At 34.6% G+C, this 22,932-nt stretch overlaps 1 protein-coding gene across 2 annotated transcripts in view; it reads right to left on the bottom strand.

Annotated features, from left to right (window-relative positions):
* Glmn (glomulin, FKBP associated protein) overlaps positions 1-22,932 on the bottom strand; it is a 49,525-nt gene that overhangs the window by 7,849 nt on the left and 18,744 nt on the right. For both annotated transcript variants that reach the window (XM_076861929.1, XM_076861930.1), the window contains exons 8-16: positions 11,570-11,757; positions 10,634-10,687; positions 9,118-9,148; positions 8,814-8,903; positions 7,630-7,671; positions 7,456-7,529; positions 6,776-6,860; positions 6,150-6,256; positions 5,209-5,272 (exon numbers count right to left, since the gene is read on the bottom strand). In XM_076861929.1, the coding sequence (XP_076718044.1) occupies positions 5,209-5,272; positions 6,150-6,256; positions 6,776-6,860; positions 7,456-7,529; positions 7,630-7,671; positions 8,814-8,903; positions 9,118-9,148; positions 10,634-10,687; positions 11,570-11,757 (735 nt within the window). The remainder of the gene's footprint in view (positions 1-5,208; positions 5,273-6,149; positions 6,257-6,775; positions 6,861-7,455; positions 7,530-7,629; positions 7,672-8,813; positions 8,904-9,117; positions 9,149-10,633; positions 10,688-11,569; positions 11,758-22,932) is intronic.

Below are 22,932 nucleotides of genomic sequence, written 5' to 3'. Positions count from 1 at the left end.
AAAGTTTCCCTATCCATTCATCTACTTAAGGGCATCTGGGTTGGTTCCACAATTAAGCTATTGTGAATTGTGCTGCTATAAACATTGATATGGCTGTGTCCCTGCAGAATGCTTTTTTTTTTTTTTTTTTTTTTTAAAGAGAGTGAGAGAGACAGAGCAACAGAGAGAGAGAGAGAGAGAGAGAGAGAGAGAGAGAGAGAGAGAGAGAGAATTTTTAATATTTATTTTTTAGTTTTGGGCGGACACAACATCTTTATTTGTATGTGGTGCTGAGGATCGAACCCCCACAGCACGCATGCCAGGCAAGCACGCCACCGCTTGAGCCACATCCCCAGCCCCCTGTAGTATGCCTTTTTTAAGTCCTTTGGGTATAAACCAAAGAGTGGGATAGCTGGGTCAAATGGTGGTTCCATCCAAGTTTTCCAAGGAAATCTCCATACTGCTTTCCATATTGGCTGCACTAATTTGCAGTCCCACCAGCAATGTATGAGTGCACCTTTTTCCCCACATCCTCACCAACACTTATTGTTGTTTGTATTCTTGATAGTTGCCATTCTGACTGGAGTGAGAAAACTTTAAGAGTAGTTTTGATTCGCATTTCTCTAATTGCTAGAGATGTTGAACAACATTTATTTTACGCATATCCTCTTCTGAGAAGTATCTGTTCAGTTTGTTGGCCCATTTATTGACTGGGTTATTTGTTTGTTTGTTTTTTTGGTGTTAAGGTTTTTGAGTGTTTTATACATCCTAGAGATCAGTGCTCTATCTGATGTGCTTGTGGTAAAGATTTGCTCCTATTCTGTATCTATCCACCTCACTGGTTATTTCTTTTGCTGAGAAGCAGCTTTTTAGTTTGAATCTACCCCATTTATTGATTCTTGGTTTTAATTCTTGCACTATAGGAGTCTTATTAAGGAAGTTGGGCCTAATCTGGCATGATGGAGATTTGGGCCTACTTTTTCTTCCATTAGGCTCAAGGTCTCTGGTTTAATTCCTAGGTCCTTGATCCACTTTGAGTTTTGTGCATGGTGAGAGAGAGTATTTTAATTTCATTTTGTTACATGTGGATTTTCCCAGCACCATTTTGTTGAAGAGGCTATCTTTTCTCTAACGTATGTTTTTGGCGCCTTTGCCTAATTATAGGATAACTATAGAATTTCTACACTCCATTTTCAAGCTCACTTACTTTTTCCTCTGCATCCCAGTTTACAGCTATATTTATCATCCCATAAGAATTCTTCATTTCAGTTTCCTTCGTTTTTATTTGTTTTTACCTCTAGCATTTAATGTGGGTCTTTGTGTCACCATTTTTCATTTTTCTGTTGAAATTATTTTTTTAAAATTTTTATCTATTTTAATTGGTTATATATGACAGTAGAATTGCACTTATATACTTTGATATATCACACATAGATGGGATATAATTTCTCATTTTTCTGAGTATACATATTGTAGAATCACATTGGTCATACAGTCACATACATGCATAAAGTAATAAAGTCTGTTTCATTCTACTATCTTTCTTATTTATCCCCACATCCCCTGCCTTCCCCTCCTTTCACTTCCCTCTACCTATTCTAAGGTAACGCTTTTTTTTTTGCATTACAATTCTTAATACACATATATATCCCAATTTTTGTATCTCTGTATATAAAGTATGTTGACACCCAATTCAAGTCTTCGTACATGTACTTTATATAATGACATCCATCACATTCCACCATCCTTGATAATCCCCTGCCCTGTTCCTTTCCCTCCCCACCCCTTTTCCCTATTTAGTATTCATCTATTCCTCCCATGCTCTCCCTCCCAATCCCACTATGGGTCAACCTCCTTATAACAGAGAAAACATTCAGTATTTGTTTTTTGGGGATTGGCTGACTTCACTTAGCATTATCTTCTCCAATGCCATCCATTTACCTGCAAATGCCATGGTTTTGTTCTTTTTTAATGCTAAGTAAAATTCCATTGTGTATATATCTTAAATGTCTAGGAAAAAAAGTAACTTGCAATTGATGTAATAGTTCTGAAATCTTTTCAGTTCTAAGCCTTAACTATACATTCCAAAATCTTCTGCAGACTCTTACAAAAGGAAGAGAAGGTATTTCTATACCACGATTAAATTTATTTCCAGAACAGATAGGGAACTTGGAAAGAACACAGTCAACCATAATAATGAAGAGAAAAAAAAAAAAGACATGATCAAGAACCCACTTTCCCCCTTCTCCTACTTGTATATGTCTTCTTATTTATAAAATAATACTGCAGAACTTCTGCTACTTGTAATATTATTGAACTTTTATCACCTAAAGTCATTTGGCACTGCAGATACCTCACATGGGATATCTTTGTATTTATTTATTCATTTACTTATTTACTTATTTTTGCAGTATGGGGAATTGAACCCAGAGCCTCCCACATGCTAGCCAAGTGTTACATGCTCAGCACCAGGATATGTTTTAATCTTGAGGAAAGAATAGATTATATAGAATTATATATGTATTATGTGAGATATCTGTACTTTTTTCCTAAGTAAAAAGAATATAGGTATACATACATTACACAATTGAATTTTTAAAAATTCCTGCTACTTATGATTTTTGAAATCTCGTTTCTTTTGACCCTGCTTTTACTGTACACATTACAATCAGAAATTATGTAGGAAACAATGGGCAAGCAAGTGGATGGGTAAAAACATGAGTAGACAAAAGGTAAGGTATAGCATAATTATGGATATGCATTGGAATTATTATAATTCAAAACAAGTAATAACTATTTAAAGATACTCCCCAATAAGGAATATTTGGTATAAAAATTAAGTTGGTTTTTATATTAGACATGGAGCATGACTTATGTTGTAAGATTCAAGAAAAGATGTATGAAACTGAGGTATGGGATAAAGTTCTTGACACAATATAGGGAGACAGTCATGAAATAGTAGGGTGAGGAGGGGAATGTCAAAGAGTAAATTAGTGGACAATAACTTGAAATGACAGGAAAAGAAATGGATTATTATTCAATTATGAATCACTTTGCTGTCTTTGAATGATTCTTTTCTTATTTAAATTTCCTGTATATCTTTCTGATACTTTTAAATTTTTCATCTGACTAGTTAGCCTCTTGACAAATATCCTTTCAAAAATAGGAACTGGGAGGAGTCCTTCTGAATAAAATGCCCCATTATTTAGTATGACAAGAATATAATTTTGTTTTTCCTTTATCCAAAACTTCTTAAAAATTAAGAAACTGCTTTTTTTTTGGTTGTTGGGGATTGAATCCAGAGCTTTGCAAATGCTAAACATGTACTCTACCACTGAGCTAACCCACAGCTACAGAAGCTGTCATTTTTTTGATTAACCACAGGAGACAGATTTGCTTCTCATTTTATATAAATGATGTATTATAATTGTACATGGGAGAAACATTGCCATAATGCACAAGCTCTTAAGCTGCCTCAAAGACATCAGATTGCCATCTTGGATTAGGTTTTTTTTGCTAATTTCCCTGGTATGATAATTATGTAACTTATGTGGCCAAAATTTAGAATATTTCCTCCCTAAGGGAAAAAATTTTAAACCATTAAATAAGAAGTCAGTTTTATAAACTGGTTGTATCTTTTTTTTCACCATGAAATGTTCAAGCCAAATCAAAGTGAGTATTATCTGTGGATATCCAAGCAGACATTGTTCAGTGCTAAGCTACTCTTAAGTCTTCTCTAGGTAAGAACCTATTTGCTGCCTCTGTATTATACTGTACATCACACCTAATAATCTGTGTGTCATAATCCCCAAGATTCATTTTCTCTGGGTACAGTGGCCCATGCCTATAATGCCAGCAGCTTGGGAAGCTGAGACAGGAGGATCGTAAGTTCAAAGCCAGCCTCTGCAATTTAGCACAGCTGTGGATGTGGCTCAGTGGTAAAACACCCAAGTTAAATCCCCCAGTACCAAAAAAAAAAAAAAAAAAAAAATGATTCATTTTTTTTTTTTTTACTGTTAAGCAACTTAAATCATCTCTTACATAGGTTAACAATCTTTCCTGATAACTAAAAAGGTAAAAACTCATACCTTACCCTAATTATGGACACCTTCCTGAAACCTTAGGGTCTCTTCACTGCTGCTGAATCTTATGCTGTAACTTTTCTGTTTTTACCACAAGTTCCTTTAGGAGCCAAGATTTTTGTGATTTCAAAACTTCTGGCCACTGGAGTCTTAGCCATTTCTACATTTTCTAGATATGTATCCTTGTGCAAGTTAATGATTCTTCCTGTACCTATATTATCACTGAAGAGGGAAAAGTAAAGAATAAGTGTTGCATCGCACCTGGCCAAAATAGTGGCTGCCTGTGGCAGGGATAGGATGGAGGTGGAGCAATGAGGTCAGAATTACCTGGGAAGGAGCATAAGGGAACTTCTTGTGATGATTAAATGTTCTCTATTTGATATGGGTTTGGATAAATCAATCTATGTATTTGTTAAACTCTCAGGCATCTTTACATAAAATCAATTTTTTCATTCTCCCTATACTTTTTTTTTTAAAAACTAGATTAACAACACATAATTAAGATGGTTATAATTAACAGAAGTGACACATATAGGGAAAGCAATTATTAGAATAGGGTAAGTAGAAGGGAAGGAAAAGGTAAAAGCAAATATAACTTTTCTATGACACATCTTCCTCAAATAGTCTTCTACTTATTGAATACTTCAAATGAAATGGTATTTTTTTAAAAAAATCCAACTTCCTACACATTATCCAAAAAGTGCTATTAACAAATTTAGTTTTAATCCTGAAAATACTTCAATTTATCATGTATCTTTTTAAAATACCATAATTTTATATGGTTCAGGCTTAAATCATGAACTATAAGGTAGAGGAAACTGAAAAAGTCAACCAAATATAAGTTTAGTTCCACAAGGTTACAGTTAACTTAGGATCTGCAACTTATCTACCCAACAGACCTGAGTGCATCTAGGAAAAGAGCAGAGGCACAACAGGAAAAGCAAAGGGAAAGTTAACTTGGATGTGCAGTGATAAATGCTCCTGGGAATTAACTGCAAGTGGCAGAATAAATTGTTGGCACTTTATCCCAAACTCTGTAGCTGGCTAAGATATTAAACACTGGCTTAAGTAGATACTAATTAAGAAAATCTGAAACATTCCTTATGAATTTTTAATACATTATTTCTTTTCCAAATAATTCACTTACCTGACTGTTATTTTCATTATCTTTGATAACTAAATATCTCAATAAATTTAATGAAGCCATAATCCTGTTAATTAAAAATATAATTTGTTACTTACAGTATAATTTTATATAATCAACAGCAATTTCAATGCACAAAACAAGTTAAAAATCTTGAGAATGTTTTTATAACTATGGTTGTCATTAAAAACTATTACCATCATATCTTTTGGAGAAGGACTAACTTATTACTCGATTTGCATTTAAGCTCACACCAATGCAACTGGGAAAATTACTATTCTCTGTGGGTTTTTTTTTTTTTTTCGGGGGGGAGGTGTGTACCAGGGATCAAACACAGGACCTCATGCATGATAGACAAATGCTTTACTTCTAGAACATTGTTATCTTTAATATTTGAAAGCACTGTCTTGATTTCTGGATTTTAAGATTCCTTTTGTTTGGGCTGGGGTTGTAGCTCAGTGGTGGAGCACTTGCCTAGCACTAGGTTTGATCCTCAGCACCACATTCAACCAAACAAATAAATAAATAAATAAATAAAAGATATTATGTCCATCCACAACTGAAAATACTAAAAAAGAAAAAAATTCCTCTTGTTTGTAAATGCTTAAAAACATTTCTCAACAGCTAGTATATCAAAAGTGAAACTACATGATTTATATGAAAAAAACATCAAAATCAAAATACATAAACTTTTTATAAATTATATACACGAGGTTCTTAATTTTTAGTCACAAACATTAGTTGCAAATCTCTATGGAATGCTGGATACATTAAAGGTATAAAAGTAGAGTATTGGTCATTCTTAAAAGAGATTATATTGTTTTTACACATCAAATAACTTAAATACAAAAATATTTACTTAACCCAGATCATAAAATCACAGGAAAATATATTTTATTAGTTTAGGTAGTTTACTATTTGAACCTTAGTAATGGTCATCTCACCTATCTGAGTTTTGCAGTAAATCTGTTTCAGCACCCTCTGGGAGAAACAGTACCAAATCTAAAAGAGAAATCAGCTGTGGTCCTGAAAACCATTTGTTTTTTGTTTTCTGAAAAGCAAAAGAAAAATTGGGAAAGGTTTAAATAATAGCATGATAAATTGTGTTTTTCTAATACTCTGATGCTGTAAGAATAAACTATTAACACATTTAAAATGTATATCTATATTTTTTTTAACTTTTAACTTTTGATACTTCTATTCACTTTCCAAACACCTGAAACAAACACTGCTCATTTGAAAATACTGGAGTTTTCTGTTTGCTATATGGAAAATACTATATATTCACTAATACATGAGACAAGTTTCCATTTACTTTTCAGAAGCATGGCAAAACAAAATGTCATAATTTTAGCTCAAAAAATTAATACAATTTAAATTTAGAGTTAGCAAAACTTCAAAATTAAGTGTTTTTTTTTGTTGTTGTTGTTTTTTTTTTTTTAAGAATAGAAATAGGGAAAGAATATAGCTTAATACTAAAGAAAGAAAAAGACTAGGGCAAAACCCCACATTGATATATTCCCAATATTGATAAATTAATTGGAAACTGACACCTTATCTATGTTCTTACCTTAAATGACAAGTCAATCTGATTTTTGATATTTTGAATAATAAAGGCCTCCACACCTGAGTGATTACTTGTATTCAATAAGCACCTTGAAAGCAAAAATTACAACATATGAAATTATTCTGAACTACATTACAACTAAATGATGATGAAAGTTTTGCAAATTCAAATGGGCCATGTTTTATTTCTAGGGATATAAAATCCATAGTGAAGGCAATAAGCAAGGAAGATCAAGCAATTACAAAGCCACTTGTAATAGTTACTGTTCTTACTAACTAGTAAATTCTATTTATAACTGGATATTTCCAAAATTATAAAGTTCTAGTGTTTTAAAATTATACATCTAGAGCTATTCTCAACTGTGAATAGTGGACATTATTAAAATTGTAAAGTTCTAGCAGGAGTATTTCAACCTCAGTTTAATCTTTTTAAAACCTATTTTAAGTTTGGTGGACTCCAATTAATTGAACTGAACTATATATTATATATATGGATATATATGTATCCAAAATATTTGATAAACCTCTACTTGTCACAGATTAGACAATTATAATATGGCTTTTAACTAGAGTTGAATTATGTGTAAAATATACTGAAATACTATATCCTATAATAATTACATAGTATTAACTTGATTTTTAATCAACCATAATACTTAACAATTAGCCATGCCTGATACATACCTAAATAAAGTATATTTGCCTTGTGAATCCAACTTGTTAATATACAGTTGAAGCATAGCTAAACTCTTTTTCCTCTAAAATGGAACAAATAAAATTGTTACATAAAATGAATAAAAATAAAATTATTTATCAACATTTCTTATTATAACTCATTAGTCCCCCAAATGTACATACCAATGTCTCAATGGGACAAAGTGTCATCACTTTGACTAAGCCCTGGAAATTAAAAAAAAAAAAAATTAATTCTGATGTAAATAGGTTATAGTGACTGCAAACAAATACATTACCAACAGTGAATACTAAAAATTCAAAGAAGTGAGGGTAGATTTATAAGTAAAGTAAATTATTTTTTTCCTTTCATTCCACTACTATTTCTATAAGGAAACTTAACTATAATTGATTTTGTAATTAACAGAGTGAGATGTTACAAAGTGTGTTTTTAAAAGTGAATGATAAACCGGGCATGGTGTTGCAAGCCTATAATCTCAGCGGCTCAGGAGGCTGAGGCAGGAGGATTGCAAGCCTCAGCACAAGTGAGGTGCTAAGCAACTCAGTGAGACCCTGTTTCTAAATAAAATACAAAATAGGGATGGGGATGTGGCTCAGTGGTGAGTGCCCCTGAGTTTAATCCCTGATAACCAACCCCCCAAAAAAGTAAATGGTAATTTTCAAATATATCTATAGAGTGGCAAGAAAATGAGATCAAGCATGTAGAAGAAATGGAGTACAAGAAATGGAGTACATTGCAAGGCCCTGACTGATCTTAAGAATTAATTTAACTTGTTATTATTTAACTTGTTATAACTGATATATTCCATCTTAATATATTAACAAAAGTCATATGATTTTCTATTTAAATATTAAGAAATGTCTACAGCTAAGGACTTATTTGGATATTATAACCAACAAAGAGTACTAGGCAAAATAAATGCAAAGAGGGAAAAACAAAATGTTTTTCTAGTAGTGAGTTAGTAAATGCTTCAGATGCTTCAGAAAAGTTAAAGGAATTTCATTTTCAAGAACCCTATAGAAACAAAAAGTATTCAACAAGAAAGTTAATACATTTTCACTAGATGTTATGGTATCAACTATGGTAGCCACTAATAGATATTTAATTTCAAATTATTTTAAATTAAATTTAAAATTCCTGAGTCCCATTAGCCACATTTCAAGCATTCAATAAGGCTCCTGGCTTTTCTACTGTATGATACAGATGATTACATTTCCATCATTATAGAAGGTTCTATTGAATGGCAGAGGTAAAGAAAGTGGCAGAGGAGGAATTGGAGGGATCTTTACCTTACTAAAGTTTAGGAATGTAAGGGTTATTTTCAAGTTACAGTGTATGTTTTATTTACCTGAGGTACAGTAAGAAAACTCTTGATTTCTAAGTACTGGTAAAGTATACTGTTGTCTTCTATTCTCAATAAACCATTCTCCAGCAGTTCCTACAGATTAAAATATATGCAAGGTGAAATCAATAGCTGTGTTGACAAGATTTGTATTTAAATTATAATGGAAGAGGTTAAGGATGTGGCTCAGTGGTAGAGTGCTAGGCCCTGAGTTCAATACCCAGCACCACCAAAACACAAACAAAAAAGTACACATTCACACACACAAGTATCTGTGTGTGTGTGTGTGTATAAAACAAACAAATCTTACCAATCCTTTGGAGAAAACAGACTCTTCTGTTCTGGAAGAGAATATCAAAATTTGTCAATATGGTTTTATAAACTGTTTTCAAATGATTCTTTAGGAAAAACAAATGTATATCATTAAGGATAAATTTTGTTGAAGAATTAGTGAAAATTCTTCATCTCCTTTAATATCTCTTTTGATTTGGGTCCAAATCTGAACAAAACTATTTGCTCAGAGCCTATTTATTGAGATCAAATCAACAGATTTTCAATAGCAAGTGCTAAGAAATAAATTACAACTGATACATTCCAGTTGGCTGTTCTATAAATTTTTTAAATTATTTTTATTCAAAAAAGAATTAAATATTCCACTTTTGATAATACTTTTTAAATAATTAATCATTATTAACTAAATATTTAAGATCTTTGAAAACCAATTTCAGGCTCCAGGTTCTTATTCTAGCCATGCAAGTAGTTAGAAGTGTTATGTTTTTGGTTAATGACTAAATTGTTTGGAAATATCAATACAGAACTTAAGCCAGACACAGTGGCACATGCCTATAATCCCAGTGACTCGGGCAGCTGAGGTAGGAGGATCATAAGTTCAAAGCCAGCCTCAGCAACTTAGTGATATCCTAAGCAACTTAGAGCCTGTCTCAAAATAAAAAAATAATAAGGGCTAGGGATGAAGTTCAGTGGTTAACACCCCTGGGTTCAATCCCTGGTACCAAAAAAAAAGATTCAAAACAATACATATTTTCATTGTATGAATAACAGAAACTACATGAAATAAATATAAAATCATTATGGCTTATATAATACAGAAAATGTATAGAGTCTATAACTACTTGTGCCAGGAGACCCTTGAAATTCATGCCTTAGAGGCTAAGGCTTTGGACATTTGCCACGTTACAAATCTTGCTTCACCTGGGAAGAGATGGAATTGATAAACTATAACTAGTGTTAATAGAGGAGAGCATTGCAAGGCCCTGATTGATCTTAAGAAATAATTTAACTTGTTATAGGGAGAGAAACCATTTAGAGTTGTGCAAAATGCTTAAATTTTCTGTCTGTAGAAATTATGCATACCTGTTACCCTGTAATTTCTTCTTCCTTTTTTTCCTTTTTTATAAAAAAAGAAAGTCCTCTTTCTTAGCACCTCAAATGAGAAAAACTATAACTGAATATCACTGCCAATGATCAAAGTTAAAAACTGTGAGGTTAAGAAGTCTACTTCCTTTTGATATAGTTTACATTGCATCCATGAAGCAAAAAGATGAACTTCTTGTATTGACTGACCCTCTTTAGATGGAGAAGCCTGCAGTGGGGTAAAAAATTACCATCTTTTGAAGTAAGGTTAAAAACCTTAGATAACTGGAAAATCCCTTATTAAGAAAAAGACTTAATAAATATTCACTTCACTGTTTTATAAGATAATCAATTAATTAGGGCCTTGTGAAGAGAAGGCCATCTCCCTGATCTTGACAAGGTTTATTTCAACACTACTATTTAATCCTGAGATATCATATAAATGATCTTACCTTTGCAAAAAGACTTCAATATGCCCCATATTAAACTGCAAAAGGTATGATGGGCTAAAATAGAAAAAAAATGATGTATACACACATATTTATAAATTTTAATATACAGTTATAGGTTGAATTATATTCTCCCTCAAAAAGATATGTTGGAGTGATAACCTGTAGTACTCAGAATATGACCTTATTTAGGATAAAGCGAGGTCTTTGGGTAGGCCTGAATCCAATAATGACTGGTTTCTATAAAAAGGGAAATTTGGACAGACATGTACACAGGGAGACTACCATATGAACATGAAGGCAGAGAACAGGGTAACAGATCTATAAGCCAAAGAACACCAAAGACTGGGAGCAAACCACTAGAAGCTAGAGGCAGAGGCATGAACAAGGCTCTCCTTCACAGCCCTTGGAAAGAAACAACCTTCTGAGACACGTTAATCTCAGACTTCTAAGGTTCTAGAAGTATAAGATAATACATTTCTGTTATTTTAAACATCTAGTTTGTGGTACTTTACTTTAGCAGCCTTAACAAATATGCATATTTCATAAGTTATTGTAATATGATAGAATACGATACTTAAAAGTAACCATAAGTAGTACCTAGCCACCTGCCCTGCTTATAGTTGTGGGAGGCACCAAAAGCTTCAAAAGCAAGGCTAGTTAACTCTTGTGCCCACCATTCCCTTATACAGATTTTAATATTCACCTCTTTTTATTTTAACATTTCATCTGGGCTAGGATTGTAGCTCAGTGTTAAAGCACTTTCCTAGTACCTGGCTTTAACATTATAACCAGTATCATTTAGAACTAATAAAAAACAGCCTTTGTTTATACTTTATTTTAAATGTACTAGTATGTTAATATGCATATATTGGACATTAGATAAATGAGAGTTTGATACTTTTAGAATACATGAATAAACCAAATACTAACTCTTACCTTAAGACCATTGGAAGGTGATCAATACTGATGCCCTGAACAAATACTAGATATGCCAGAGAAGCCATAGAGTCTGCTAATTGTTTGTCTTCTTCTTCCTCAACTTCAAGGTAATCCCAAGTCCTCTTTTTCCTTCCATGATTAAAAATAATTTTTGGGAAAGGGTGTCCAATAGCTGATAAAAACCCCTGTGAAATAGGTTAAAAAAGGAAGCTATAGCAGGCAAGACTCGAAGGTGTCCTTTTATCCCATTTACACACACTGTATAATCTCCTCCTCTTGAGGATGGGTAGGACCTGTAAGACTTGTTTTAACCAAGATAATATGGATGTCACTCCCATGATTAGGTCATATGTCAAAAATGAAAGGATTTTTGTAGACATGATTAAGGTTCCCTAATCAGTTGAGGTCTAGGCCTAACCTCCCAGAGTCAGAAATTCTCCCTGCTGGCTTTAAAAAACTGAGCTACATATTACAGGAGTACCTATGGAGAGGTTTTGTGGCAAGAGGACTACAGGTAACCTCTAGAGGCTGGAAAGCAGTCCCTGGCCAATGGACAGCAAGAAATGGGGATCTCAATCCTACAGCTTTAATGAGATGAATTCTATCAAAAACCTGAGGAAACTTGGAAATTTATCTTTTCCCACTGAAGCTCCTGATAACAATGCAAGCCCAGCCAACAACTGGCCTACAACCTGAGAGGCTGAGCAGAAAATCCAAGCTGTAGATTCTTGATCCAAAAAACAAAAACAAAAACAAAAAAACCCTGATAATGTCTGTTGCTTTAAACTGCTAAGTTTGTGGGAATTTGTTACACAACAGTAGGAAATACAGAAGCCAACAACAAAATCATTTTACATAAGCATTTATATGGTTCCTAAATTAATTCATAATCATAATTAAAGGCACACACACAAATGAGTTGTCAATGATATGATTGCTAGATGAAGGGCTCTTTTTTTAAAAAAAATATTATAGTTGTAGTTGGACACAATACTTTTATTTCACTTGTTTATTTTTGTATATGGTGCTGAGGATTGAACCCAGGGTCTTGCACGTGCGAGGTGAGCGCTCCACTGCTGAGCCACAACCCCAGCCCTGAAGGGCTCTTTTAAAAATTTTTTTTTTCAGTTGCTGATAGACGTTTATTTTATTTATTTATACGTGATGCTGAAAATCGAACCCAGTGCCTCACACATGCCAGGCAAGTGTGCTACCACTGAGCCTCAGCCCTAGCAGCTCATTTTTTAAAATAGTGTTTTTACTTGTAGATGGACACAGTACCTTTATTTTATTGATTTACTTGTTTTTTTATGTGGTGCTAAGGATCAAGCCCAGTGCCTGACAGATTGCTAGGTAAGCACTCTACCACGGAGCTATAACCCCAGCCCAGATGAAAGGCTCTTAAATGAACAAAAGAAAATAATTTCACATTCTAATAATAATTAAGTGTTTTATACACAAAGACAGAAAGCAGAACAGTGGATGCCATGCAATGAGGGAAAGAGAGAAGGAGAAGTCAGTGTGTATTTGGTAATGGTTTCGGGTGGGAAGATATAATCCTATCTACCTAAATACAAAGTGGTCCAGAAGAACACACATCAGTGCCAGCAAGGTTTGAGAAATCCACGTTAACATCTCAGGTCATATAAATTCTCAAGTCATAAAAGACACATCTTTGCATAAGAGTATAGGACCACAGCTTTAAAGCTTTATGCTCAAGAAACACAAAATCAGCTCTATGCTCTTAAAACTATTTCTAAGTCTAGTATCTGAAAAGCACCTGACCTTCAAAATCCATTAGAACTGATTGACTAGTTTCTTTCTTCTTTTTTTAAAGATGGAGTCTTACTACACTGCCCATGCCAGCATAGAATTTGGGGATTCTTCTGCCTCAATTTCCAGATTAGCTGGTGTTTTACAGGTGCATGCCACCATGCCTGGTTCACTGGAATTGATTTTGACTGTACTATTTACTGGCTATGTAACACTGGGTGAGTTACTTAACCTCTCTAAACCTCCACTTGCTTATGTAAGAAATAACATAATACCTATGTTAAATATTTACTGAGCATCTCCAAAACAAAGTTTAAGAAACTTAAGGTCACACAAAACTAACATACAGAAGTTAAAAGGGAATGAATGACAACAACAGTTAAAGCAGAATGAATACTGACCTTCTATATACGTCCTCTTTTATTCCAAAATTCTATATATTTACTCTATTCACTCTTTTATTCAGTGCCAGGCACTGAGCCTAACACTGTAAAGAATTACGAAGCTAAATAAGACTTTGCCGGCCTTTGGGGAAATTAAAATCTGTCAATTCCAGATGGTTCCATTAGTCATTTCAGAACATAAAAAAGAACCATGAAAAATCATCTTCAGTCATAAGAGATGGTTATTTAGCTAACAGATGCTAAATATAGATTGCTGTACTGATTTTTCAAAGCCACACATTCTTGTTATAGCTACAAGATAAAAAGTTTATTACATTCAGATTCTCATTGTCTTTTTGGGGGGAGGGTACTGGGGATTGAATTCCGGGGCACTCAACCACTGAGCCATATCCCCAGGCCTATTTTGTATTTTATTTAAAGACAGGGTCTCACAGAATTGCTAAGGAACTCACCATTGCTGAGGCTGGCTTTGAACTAGCAATCCTCTTGTCTCAGCTTCCCATGCCCGGTTTGTGCCACAAAGCCCGGTCTCACTTTTTTGTTTTAGTTATAGATGAACTTGATACCTTTATTTTATTTATTTATTTTAATGTAATGCTGTGGATTGGACTCAGTGCCTCACATATTCTAGGTAAGCACTCTACCACTGAGCTACAACTGCAGCCCCCAGTCTATCCTATGAGGAATATTCCTATATGGCAGCCTTTGGGACATTCATGCAGTTCTATACCAACAAAAAAAACTGTGCCCAAGTAAGGATTGCTGAGGTCAGTCAATGTAGTCACACCACACTTACCAGTACTTCTCCAGCAAACAACAAATGAAACAACATTTCATTTCCTACCTCATCTCACCTCTACTTCTTGACTGCTTTGTGTTTCCTCACTCCTGGCCCTTTCTATTTGAACTGCTCCTCCCTCTGAGATCTGAGGATTACTCTTCTATACCCTAAACTTCTTCATGGAACACCTGCTCTGTCTTATTGCATTAATTAAATTGATGTCATTTCTGGTGGGAAGAACTGCTCATTCTCTCACACCTTTTATACAACAGGGCCAGGAAGGCAGCCCTGGGAGACACAAATAGGTACGTTAGAATTATCTTGGCTCTTTCTGTACTCTTCAGCAAAATGTTTTCCTCTGATGCAGAAGCTGTACTGTCCTTTTTTCTGTCATGTGTTGACTTCCTGATCATTTACTTACATTCACTGAAGATTATGGCATTTGCTTACAATTTTTTCTCTATCCAATTCCTGTTATGATGCTGGGAAAGTTGAATGTTCATGTAGGTAACTCTTTATAAGAGGCCAACCTCATTTCTATATACTAATCATCTTCAAGTCCTAATCCATTTCAGCACCTAATCCTATTCTGAATCTCTGCTAACATTTAGAGTTGTTTCACACTAAATACCTTAAACTTCATGATCTCATTTTCTGACCAAAACTTCTTATTCTGTCTCTGTCTACCAGTCTGCTTTTCAGCCTAACTTCTCTAACCCAGTGATCCCTTCATTTTAACCTACTTATCCATCCACTTTTATCCTATCTCCTACTTCTTTCCCTAACCATCCTTGATCACTTGAACTATCTGCACCCTGTAACTCCTTCATCTGCACCTATGCAGTAAAAGGTCAACTTAAAAATAATTACAATCACCTTTTCTACTTTAACACCCAGGTAAGTGAGTACTACTATAGAAATCACACAAAAAAACTGTTACCCCTATAGTTGTGGTCTCCAACAACACTTGCATGGTTTTCTACCATCTCTTCCTCTCCCCTCAAGTACTCCAAACCTTTGACTGGTTTCCTGTAGCTTTTTATTCAGTCCTCATTTCTATGCCCTCATTTTTTAAAATTTATTTATTCTTGTTTGTTATATATGAGAACTCATTTCAATTCATATTACACATATAAAGCACAATTTTTCATGTCTCTTGTTGTACAAAGTAGAATCACACCATTCACGTCTTCATACATGTTCTTAGGGAAATGATGTCCATCTCATTCTACTGTCTTTACTACCCCCCATGCCTTTTACCTTCCCCTTTGCCCTATCTAAAGTTCATTCATTCCTCCCATGCTCCCCCATCCATCCCCATTATGGATCAGCATCCTCATATCAGAGAAAACATTCAGCATTTGGTTTTTCGGGATTGGCTAACTTCACTTAGCATAATATTCTCCAATACTATCCAATTACCAGCAAACACCATGATTTTATTCCCTTTTAATGCTGAGTAATATTCCAAATTGTGTATACAAACCACATTTTTTTTTATCTGTTTATCTACTGAAGGACATCTAGGTTGGTTTCACAATTTAGCTATTGTGAATTGTGCTGCTATAAACACTGATGTGGCTGCCTCACTGCACAATGCTGTTTTTAAGTCCTTTGGGTATAAACCAAGGACTAGAATAGCTGGGTCAAATGGTAATTCCATTCTCAATTTTCCAAGAAATCTCCATACTGCTTTCCATATTGGCTGCACCTATTTGCAGTCCCACCAGCAATGTATGAGTGTACCCTTTTCCCTTGCCAACACTTACTGTTATTTGGATTCTTTTTTTAAAAAAATATTTTAGTTGGACACAACACCTTTATTTTTATGTGGTCTGACTGGGGTGATATAAAATGAATAGTTTTGATTTGCATTTCTCTAATTGCTAGAGACGTTGAACATTTTAAAATATATTTGTTGATTGTATATCCTCTTCTGAGAAGTGTCTGTTCAGGTCCTTGGTCCACTTATTGATTGGGTTATTTATTTATTTTTTTGGTGTTTAGTTTTTTGAGTTCTTCATATATCTTAAAAGATTAGTGCTGTATCTGATGTGTGCGTGGTAAAAATTTGCTCCCATTCTGTAGGCTATCTATTCACCTCACTGATTGTTTCTTTTGCTAAGAAGAAGCTTTTTAGTTTGAATCCATCCCATTTATTAATTCTTGATTTTAATTCTTGTGCTATAGTAGTCATATTAAGAAAGTCAAGGTCTAATCCAACATGATGGAGATTTGGGCCTACATTTTCCTCTATTAGGCACAGGGTCTCTGGTTTAATTCCTAGATTCTTGATTATGCCCTCATTCTTGAAGAGATCATCTCTTTCCCCTAGAAATTCAAGGCTAGAGAGTTTGATTTCCCTAAATTATAATATCCCATTTCTGCTACAAATTTCTTGACATACATATCCATTTTTATCTCCTCCTCTTCAAGCGTCCTCTTATTCCTTGATCCTGTGCCCAGATGTCTGCTCTTGGGCCATGTCTTTTCAGTTATCCCAATAAACACCTCTCTTTTCTCCTCTGATGGTTTTTACCTTATTTGTCTATATAAATATGCTCACACCTTTCCACCTCCTGTCACTTTGATTCCATTGGCCCAAGTTTTCTAGCTAATGCCTCTTCCCTTCCTTATTCATTCAGACTCTTTTAAATAGTACATCTCCTTTTTCTTATTCTTTTACTCATTCCACTCTGATTTTTGTCTCCAGCACTCTACTCGAAAAACTGTTCTTGCTAAGATTATCAATGCAATCTTACTTTCTAATCCAATGGATGCTTTCCAACTCCTACAGGATTTCTCTGCTACATTTAATAGTATTGATTACTTTGTTTTTCCTGAAACCCGACTACCCCAGTTTCTATGATATTTCTATCAATTTTCCTTTTGATCTCTTTGGTGGGTTCCTCCGGGGTGGTAAGTGTCTTTAGGGTGTAGTTTCAAGCCCTTTTCTTAGGCTGAACTACACACACACACACACACACACACACACATATACATATATATATATATATATATATATTTTTTTTTTTTTTGCAGGGGGAGGTGATCTCACCCACCTTTATTAAAAACTTCTCCTTAAAAACCTTTTTTTGGGTATTAGACACATTGACGGCCAACTTGAAAATTTTTAACTTTATGGTGTTGTGAAAGTGGCACACACTGAGTAGAAATCAAACATTTAATTTTGACCTTTTCCTAGGCTAGTGATATGCTGTATCATATTCTCCTGCAATGTTGGGCAGTGGCAGGGAGCCACAGCTCCTGGTCAGTCATATAATTATGAAAGTAAACAAATGATACTCTGTAGTATACTGTGTTGCTAAGCTATAATGTTCAGTAGGTCAGGTGTACTAAATACATTTTCAACTTAATATATTTTCAACTTTTGCTGGGTTTATTGCTATAAAACCCCACAGTAAGTCAAGAAGCATTTATATATTAAGAAATTAATGTTACCTGGATGCAGTGGTAAACACTTGTAATTCCAGCAACTTGGGAGGGTGAAACAAGAGGATCACAAGTTTGAGGCCAGCCTCAGCAATTTAGCAAGACTCAGTTTCAAAGTAAAAATTAAACGGAACTGGGGATGTAGCTCAGTGGTAAAGTGCCCCAGATTCAATCCCTACTACCAGTATGTGTGTGTGTGTGTGTGTGTGTGTGTGTGTATACACATATATATGTATAAATCTTGTCAGGTGTCATATGTCTAGGACTTGCTATAAAATACTACAGCACGAAAACAGGGAGGATAGATGAAATAAAATTGGCAAAATGTCAAATTACTAAAGCTCAGCGATCGGTACATGAGGATATAATGTTCTAATTCTAGTTTTCTAAACATTTTGAATTTCTATAGTTTTAAATCACAAGAAACATGTTCTTGCTCTGTATTCTCTATCTCAGTTATTGGCACCCTCATATGTTCTGTAACCCTACAAAAAACTTCATTCATGACACCCCTTTTATTGTTCTACACACGATCAATGATCAAATTCTGCAAATATGATCTCAAAGTTCTCAAATCTGCCTGCTCCTCTTCTTCTTTACCATTATACACACTTAGGCTCTTATCATGTCTCTCAATTCCCAATGAATACCTGACTAGGCTTTCTACTTCCATCTTATCCCAGTTAAATTTATCTTCCATTAAAATGATGAATCCCAAAGAATTTCTTTGTATTATTCCCAGGTTTAATACCCTTTAACAGTTTCTAACTTTCACAGCCATCTTCTCAAAATAGAATATACCTACCATATATGGTGGTACTTACACTATATCCAGAACATTATACTGTAGTGTAGCATGGCAACAAGGAAAAGGCCCCAGATTTCATATGCTCCTAGAAAAATCCTTCATCACTCACAGTTTCTTCACTCTAGCTTTAACATTATCATTAACCATATTAAACTATGTACCCCTAGTTACATGAGTCACAAAGTTATTTCTCATCCTCAGAATGTAGTTTCCATAATTTTTTGGGATCCCCTCCTCCTCTGATTCCTTTTCTCAATTCTGCTCAAATTTCAGAAACCCTTATATCATGGCTTCTGGACCTTACAATTATTGGCAAAATCAATTATTCTCTAAATGGTCTTCCTACCTATTTTCCAAATCTGGTTCTCTGCTGAAACTGTTTTCTCTACAACTCTCTTAAATGGTTGCTATTTTTTTTTTTAATCCATACCCACTGTACAACTAGGCATGAAAGTATACCTGCTCTCCTTGTTGCCTCTAGACCATTATTTTCCATCCTCTCTAAAATCCCTCAGCTTTAAAACTCCTTTCTTGTGACTTTACCTCTCCGGCTCCTTGTTGTAGGTCATTAGACCTCAAGGTCACTTCTTTGATTGGCTTTTCAATACCACTTTTTTTGGGGTGTTCTTTTTAGTTATACATGACAGTAGAATCCATTTTGATACAATTATAAAATCATGGAATATATGTTGTTCTAATTCAGATCCCAGTACCTCTCCTTCCTTTTCTCTTTCCCTACTTCCTTGTTCCTTCCTTCTATTGATCTTTTTGCCATTTACCCATAGTTCCCATAGCTGTATTTTTTAAATTAATTTCTTATGGATGTATACGATGATAAAATTCACTGTAGTTTATTCACATATGTACATAGGAAAGTTATGTCTTTCCTTTTTTTAATATTTATTTTTTAGTTGTAGTTGAACATTTATTTTTTTAATATTTATTTTTTAGGTGTAGATGAACACAACACAATGCCTTTATTTTTATGTGGTGCTGAGAATCGAACCCGGGTCCCGCCCATGCTAGGTGAGCGCTCTACCTCTGAGCCACAATCCCAGCCCCCTTATTTTATTTTTTATGTGGTGCTGAGGATCAAACCCAGGGTCTCCCATGTGCAAGGCGAGCACTCTCCTGCTGAGCCACAACCCCAGCCCTCCACTCTTTCTTTTTCTCATCTCCCTCCTTTCTCTTCATTCCCTTTTCTACTCCACTGAATTTCTATTCTCTTATAATCAAAGATGTTCTAAGGTGAATCTTAGATATTTTATTTTTGTCTAGTCCAGTAATCTTGGCCTCTACCCTCTCCTTATTTTATTTTCCACATTTTTTATTGGTATATAATAGTTGTACATGATAATGGGATTTGTTGTTATATATTCACACATGCACACAATGTAACAATATAAATTAGCCAATATCATTCCTTTTTTATTTTTGGTACTAGAAATTGAACCCAGAGGTACTTTACTATTAAGATACATCCCAGCCTTTTTTATTTTAAAACAGGGTCTCACTAAGTTGCTGAGGTTGGCCCTGAACTTGTGATTCCTCCTACCTCAGCCTCCCTAGTCGTTGGAACTATAGGTGTACACCACCACAACTGGCTCTAACCTCTCCTTTAGAAAACCCACTTTTATAGCCATACCTAAACATTGTTATTAGTAACTACAACTTTTCCTTAATAATACTAATTTTAGGGCTGGGCTTATGGCTCAGTGGTGAACGACCACTTGCATGGCCCGTGTGAGGCACTGGGTTCGATCCTCAACACAACATAAAAATAAATAAAATAAAAGTATTGTGTCTGTCTACAACTAAAAAGTATTTTCTAAAAAAATATTTATTTTTTAGTTTTAGGCGGATACAATATCTTTATTTTATTTTTATGTGGTGCTGAGGATCGAACCCAGTGCCTCATACGTTAGGCGAGCACTCTACCACTTCAGCCACAACCCCAGACCCTAAAAAATATTTTTAAAAAAATAATACTGATTCAAGTATCCTGTTCTTTAACTTTTTCCTTTTTTTACTTTAACTTTTACTTTTCAATTTACTCCAATTAGTAACTCAAACAATTTGTCAACCACACCACTATCTTCAACTAATTAATACTGCATTCACTGTGCTCAATTTATGTCCTAGCTTCCCTCTTACCCAGGAGTTAAATTCCATTGTAATTAAAGTGATCACTTTGCTCAATCCCTTGCCCTTCTCTTGCTTTGTAGAACTCACTAGTTCTCAAAACCCCAATCTAATTAAATCTAACTTTCCTCCAATGCTACACCTGCACAACCAAACATGACTGAAAAAAGCCACAGAGCCAATGATGCCTCTCTTGAAATTCATGACTATTAGATTTAAGTACACATTTTTATTTTTTTTAAAGAGAGAGAGAGGTAGAGTGAGGTAGAGAGAGAGAGAGAGAATTTTTTTTTAATATTTATTTTTTAGTTATCAGCAGGCACAACATCTTTGCTTGTATGTGGTGCTGAGGATCGAACCCAGACAGCACGCATGCCAGGCGAGCGCGCTACCGCTTGAGCCACATCCCCAGCCCAGTACACATTTTTCTATATTTCAGATCATTTCTCTGATACAGAATCTATGCACAGCTTAAAATACTGTTGGATACATGAAGCCAAATTGTTTTACAATAAAACTTATTTCTGGTGCTACTCTGATAACATTTTTCATGACCTTTAAAAATGAGGAATTTGAGGAACACAGAAAACCATTTCTAAGAATTTTAAGTATGCAAAGATTTAGTTATAAGAATACTTATCACAGACTTAATTGTTAAAAAAAAAAGAAAGTTGGAATTGTTCATAATAATGAAAAACTGAAAACAATTTAAATGTTGACTTCATGATTCAGATTAAATAAATATATTATATTAAATCCACATCATATAATACTAAAGCCAATGGGAAAATAATATTAAGAGAAAAAAAATAGATCACAAAAATGTGTGTATGTGTGTGTGTGTATAAATATGCTTAGGCTTTGTGTGTATGTGTACGTAGTACTGGGAATTAAACCCATTGAGCCACCACAGTCCTTTTTATTTTGAGACAGTCTCACTAAGTTGCTGAGGCTGGCCTTGAACCTGCAATCCTCTTGCCTTGGGTTTTCTTTCTTTTTTTGTGTGTGTGGTGCTGGGGATTGAACCCAGGGCCTATCCCCAGCCCTCTTTTTTTAAAAAAATTAATTAATTTAATTATCTGTTCTAATTTGTTATCATGATAGCAGAATGCATTTCAATTCATAATACACAAATGGAACACAATTTTTCATTTCTCTGATTGTACACAAACTAGAGTCAACCATTCATGTCTTCATACGTGTACTAGGGAAATGATGTCCATCTCCTGCCTTGGCTAAGAAAGAATTACAGGCGTATGCTACCAAGCCTGGCAAATATGATAGTCTTTAAGAAATGTATATATTGAGGGAGATGTACAAGGACACAGGCAGCCAGGACAAGATATTGAGTGAGGATGTTTAGAGCAGGGAGCATGGAGACGGTCTTTTGATGAGGTCAACTTCCTGCTTGACAAAAGTGGTTTTGGACACAAGCAGGGAACCCAATCAGACAGATACTTTCACATTTGTGCTCCTAAGAGGGGGACCCAAGAGATAAACACGTGGACAGAGGAGGCACCAATCACTAATAGTGAGAAGACTGTGGGTGGGGGAGGAGACAAGGAAAGCAGGAAATTCCAGAGACCTTAAAAAGAACAGGCCAAAACTCCCCCCCAGAGTCCCAGCTCTGGGGCCCTGTCTCTTCAGAGAAGTCTATCTCTGTATTTCTGTTGCTTTTGCAATAAAATTACTTCTTGCTTGCTATCTCTGTGTCCTGTTCTTCAATTCTTCGCTGAATGGAGACAACGAATCCATCACCTCTAGAAAGTAATAATATGTATGTACATTTTCTTATATAAGAATACATTTATGAGTATATAGGCAGAAAAATTCTGGAAGGTGTTAATAGTATTTGTCTTTCTGTAGTGAAATTATTACTATTCTATTTTTCATCTTTTTTACTTACCTATATTCTACAAAACCACGTATTTCTTTATTAATAAATTATCAAGGGCTAGGGTTGTGGCTAGGTCACCTGGGATGTGTGAGGCACTGGATT

Source organism: Callospermophilus lateralis, chromosome 7 (genome assembly GCF_048772815.1).
Source record: "Callospermophilus lateralis isolate mCalLat2 chromosome 7, mCalLat2.hap1, whole genome shotgun sequence".
In the NCBI taxonomy this organism is placed as follows: domain Eukaryota; kingdom Metazoa; phylum Chordata; class Mammalia; order Rodentia; family Sciuridae; genus Callospermophilus; species Callospermophilus lateralis.
The sequence above is the reverse complement of the archived record's forward strand: the minus strand, read 5'-3'. Positions and strand labels throughout refer to the sequence as shown.